This window comes from Microtus ochrogaster, linkage group LG1 (genome assembly GCF_000317375.1).
Source record: "Microtus ochrogaster isolate Prairie Vole_2 linkage group LG1, MicOch1.0, whole genome shotgun sequence".
Classification (NCBI taxonomy): domain Eukaryota; kingdom Metazoa; phylum Chordata; class Mammalia; order Rodentia; family Cricetidae; genus Microtus; species Microtus ochrogaster.
In genome coordinates this window covers 3,760,329-3,764,816 of record NC_022027.1, presented here as the reverse complement: position 1 = coordinate 3,764,816, position 4,488 = coordinate 3,760,329, and the positions used below count along the sequence as shown (strand labels likewise).

General features: G+C 55.3%; 1 protein-coding gene across 2 annotated transcripts in view; it reads right to left on the bottom strand.

Moving 5' to 3' along the window:
• The window catches only part of Polr2e (RNA polymerase II subunit E), a 4,347-nt gene extending 2,138 nt beyond the window's left edge, over positions 1–2,209 (bottom strand). For both annotated transcript variants that reach the window (XM_026785371.1, XM_005359085.1), the window contains exons 1-2: positions 2,083–2,209; positions 711–885 (exon numbers count right to left, since the gene is read on the bottom strand). In XM_026785371.1, the coding sequence (XP_026641172.1) occupies positions 711–885; positions 2,083–2,139 (232 nt within the window). In that variant the 5' untranslated portion in view covers positions 2,140–2,209. The remainder of the gene's footprint in view (positions 1–710; positions 886–2,082) is intronic.
• Positions 2,210–4,488: the final 2,279 nt, after the last annotated feature.

The window sequence follows — 4,488 nt, the reverse complement described above, 5'->3', positions numbered from 1 at the left end:
TTGTAGACCAGGCTGGTCTCGAACTCACAGAGATCCGCCTGCCTCTGCCTCCTGAGTGCTGGGATTAAAGGCGTGCGCCACCACCGCCCGGCTAACAGAAACAATTTTATGGCTTGGGGTCCCCAAAACACACTGCACTGTTTTATTAAAGGGTGGCAGAGTTAGGAAGGCTGAGAACTCACTGCACAGACCAGGCTGTCCTGAACTCACGGCACAGACCAGGCTGGTCTGGACAGCCAGCCTCAGCCTCTGCTTCCCAAATGCTACGATTACAGACATACGCTACCATGCCCATCCTTGCATCCCTAACTCTCACACTAAAAACACAGGCCCCAGGACCTCAAAGTGCCAGGATACTAAAGAAGAAAGGCTGTTTGGGGACACCACCAGGAGGCAGACGCCTAGGGTGGCAACCCTTCTCCCGAGACACCTTCTGAGCTGCCTGGGGTGTAAGGCAGAAACTACAGAATATAGCAGACCGGAGCCAGGGTGTCTGAGAGCTGGTGCTGAGAGCAAGGGGCAGAGAATGGACAGGAACTAGACAAGGGAAGGTTCCCAGGGGAGGCTGGGCGGCTGTCACAGTCCTGCAGCAAAGCAGGGGCAGGGTGGAAACCACCCTCACTGGCAGGCAGAAAGCAGAAGACCACAGACAAAGGAGAGAGAGCTGTTAGACACAGCCATGAGCCGGCACCAGAATGATGGACACCCACCTGGGAAGAACACAAACATCTGGTCTGTGGGGTCATCATTGTGGGCCACCAGCACGGTGAGGTCTGTGCGCCTTGGTCTTCCTTCACTGGGTTTGTCTCCAAACTGTGCCTTGAACTCCTCAAGTGTCTGGTCCAGCTCATCCTGAGTCACCAAGTAGCCACGGTCATGACAGAGCTGCAGGGACAGAGAGCCAGCTGTCCTCAGAGACAGAGTGGAAATCCGCAGGAGAGCCGGGGACTGCAGCACCCAGACGCGACCCTGAAGTGACCCTGCAGCGCTACTGGCCGTGTGGCCTCAAGCTCTGGACTGGCTCCAGCCAAGACCCACCCATCCGCAGGCAACCACAGGGCAGCCTCACCGCGCCCCCATCCCCACAAGCTCCTCAACACGGGGACCAGACATCGCCATCCTGTCTTGGGTCTGAGCGTCCTGGAGTCCACCCAACACAGTAAATCAAAACTTCGCAGATCTCTTTCTTCACTGGCCTGGAACTCACTCTGTAGACCAGGCTGGCCTCGAACTCAGAGATCCTCCCGCCTCTGCCTCCCAAGTGCTGGGATTAAAGGCGTGTGCCACCATTACCCCGCCTACCTAGACTTCTTTTTTTTTTTTGGTTTTTCGAGAGTGGACTAGACTTCTTTTTTTTTTTTGGTTTTTCGAGACAGGGTTTCTCTGTGGCTTTGGAGCCTGTCCTGGAACTAGCTCTTGTAGACCAGGCTGGTCTCGAACTCACAGAGATCCGCCTGCCTCTGCCTCCCGAGTGCTGGGATTAAAGGCGTGCGCCACCACCGCCCGGCCTAGACTTCTTTTATTATCATTTTTTAAACAGGGTCTCGCTATGAAGCCCTGGGTGACCTCAAACTTTCAAAATAGACCAGCCTGGTCTTGAGCTCAGAGACTGACCTGCCTCTGGCCCAAGAATGACGGGGATGAAAGCTTGTGCCATCAAATGAGCACTTTTACCTTCTGGTTATTTTCGTTTCTTAACAAAAGCCCTCCTTACAAAGACCCGGCTGTCCTGGAACTAACTCTGTAATCAGGCAGGCCCCGAACTTAGAGTCACCCGCCTCTGCCAGCACGCGGGCCGAAGCTGGGGTTGGAGATGGCTGCGAGCTGCCATAGGGGTACTGGGGCCTGGGTTAAGCTGGCGGAGCGGCTGCCCAGCACCCCTAAAACTGGTGTGAGCACGAGCTCCCCTCTGGGACAGCGCCGGGAGGCTGAAGCAGGAGGACAGCCATCGGGGGAGGCCAGCGTGGGCGCGCCCCGCACGGAGGCGGGAAGCATCCCCACACCCGGGACGCCTGCCTGGGCCGACAGCCGCAGTCCGTCCGCAACTCGGCACTCACTCAAGCCTCCCCACGCGAGACTCGCCTGCATGATGGTCTTGCGGATCTTCCACAGCCGGTAAGTCTCCTCCTCATCGTCCATGTTGCAGCCCTTCAGAAACAACTCCACTTGCGCGCTCGTGCCAGCACTGCGCCTGCGCCAGACTACGAAAACTGCGCCTGCGCGGGGTAACGGCAAGGCCTCCCCTGCCCCGCCCAGTTCTGTGCTGTCTACGGCGAAGGCCTGAATAAAGCGACGTCCACGGCAGGCTGCGCGGTGGGCAGCCCCAGCGCTGAGCTTCGCGAGATCGCGCGCGAGAAGATATCGCGATAATTGTGGGTATACGGACCACACCTCCAATCCCAGCTCTCGGAGGCAGAGGCCGCTGGAGCCGTGAGTTCGAGGCCAGCCCGGAAGTGTGCGGGGCATGGGACGGTGGAGCAGCCTAGCAGGCTTTCTCTCATGGACCGTGCCTCGAGTTTGTGCGGGGACCCTATAACAAGAGCCAAAGCCATGGGCCTCAGTTACCTTTTATGTACAAGGTCTTCTTGTTGTTATTTGTTTGTTTTCTTTTTTTCTTTTCTTTTTTTTTTTTCGAGACAGGATTTCTCTGCAGCTTTGGGGCCTGTCCTGGAGCTCTGTAGACCAGGCTGGCCTCAGACTCACAGAGATCCGCCTGCCTCTGCCTCTCGAGTGCTGGGATTAAAGGCGTGCGCCACCACCGCCCGGCGGTTTGGTTTTGAGACAGGGTTTCTCTATGTAGCTCTGGCTGTCCCAGAATTCACTATGTAGACCAAATTCAAAGAGGTCTGCCTGCCTCTGCCTCGAGAATGCTGTGATTAAAGGCGTGCGCCTCCCTTGGTGGTAATGAGTGGTCATGAAGTTTCTGCAACCCAGTAAACCTCTCCGCTGACAAATCACACAAAAATCATACCAAATAGAAAAAGCCTAGGTTTAATGGATACCAGCACCCCTGGGTGGCCTTCCAACACCTCAGAGAGGAAATGGGGAAAGGAAGATCAGAAAACCAAGGGTTTGTTCTCTGGGGGGCTCTTTAAATGCCCTGTGGGAGTGGTCTTGAGCACCTCTGGGGAGGGTCACCATTTGGCAGGCTTTCTTGGGGGTGGAGTCTGGACTGAGGCAACTCCAAGGGTATGGAATTTTCCACCCAAACATTCCAGACTCCGGGTATATGGGTACATGCCCAGGGCTGGGGTGACGCTGCCACTCAAACGGCCAGAACCTGAGTGTGGGACATAAGAAAACAGTGGATGCAGGACAGGAGCTTCCCAGTGGCCCACGGATGGTTCCACTGTGGGGAGCCAGCCCCAACTCTAAGAGTATCTACCAGTGCCTGCCTACAGGAGCCCCTCCTCCCCTCCTGTGGTCTTCCAAAGGAAGTGGCCCCCAAAGGAAGAGGCCCTAATAGGAGACATGGCTTTGTAGGAGGAGGTGTGGCCTTGTGGAGGTCTCACGGTCGGAAGGCCTGACGGTTAGAGGTCGCAGTCTTTCCCAGCTGGAGACTTTCTCCCCGGTGAGACTTTCGCTCCTCACAAGCCCTCTCTGGAGAATGTCTTTAGCCAGAGGACTGACCTTATCTGAAAGTTGTACCTAAGCCTGGACTCCGGGTGGGTTTATCTCTAGTGTGACCCTTGGCCCAGTTTCCTGCTAGAAGTTTGCCCCCTGCTGCAGATACGGTTACTAGGACTTGTGCTAGGAGTTTTGACACAGGACCCTGCTGCCACTAGCTCAACCTTTAATAGGAGCCTGCCCCTACATGCAAAAAGGGTTTGTCCCCAGGCTCCCAATCCTATACTATCCTGTACTCTGGAGTAAAATTGAGCTGTCTCACTGAGGTCACATCCAAGAGGGCTGTCCCTGTCCTATCTGTCACATCCCCGAGGAAGACGGAGAACCACAGTATACGCTTGCAGGGACCAGGAGCAGTCTTTATTCCACGGGTCGGTTTGCTAAGACCTCTGCCCCTTATTACTTAAGTTGACGCGTGTCAGCTTCAACCAGACCCTGGAAGTACGTCCAGGTAGCCAATCAGAGTCCTACCTGGTCACAAGCAGGGACTGTTCTTGCTATTTTTAGTCAGACAGACCCTAGACACAGCAGACAGACCCCTGACACCACAACCACAGCTGCTGACCAGATGTCATAAGCCAATCACAAAATGATTCCAGTATCAGTAAGGGTTTACACCCAATCACTTAACGGCAGCTCGAATTCCCCTAAGTAGGCTTCAAGGGCTGCCTTACCCTCCCCAGGGTGAACACCATTTTGGGTGGGTCCCAGAATGCTGCTTTTTCTCGCGAATAAAACGGCTTTCTGTAAAAGCATACTGTGTGTCTTCTGGTCATTTGGAGCGACCTGAGCACCCTACTCAAGATACCGCCCATTGTCTCAGACCACTTCCTGTTGCCTGTGCACCCTACTCAAGATACC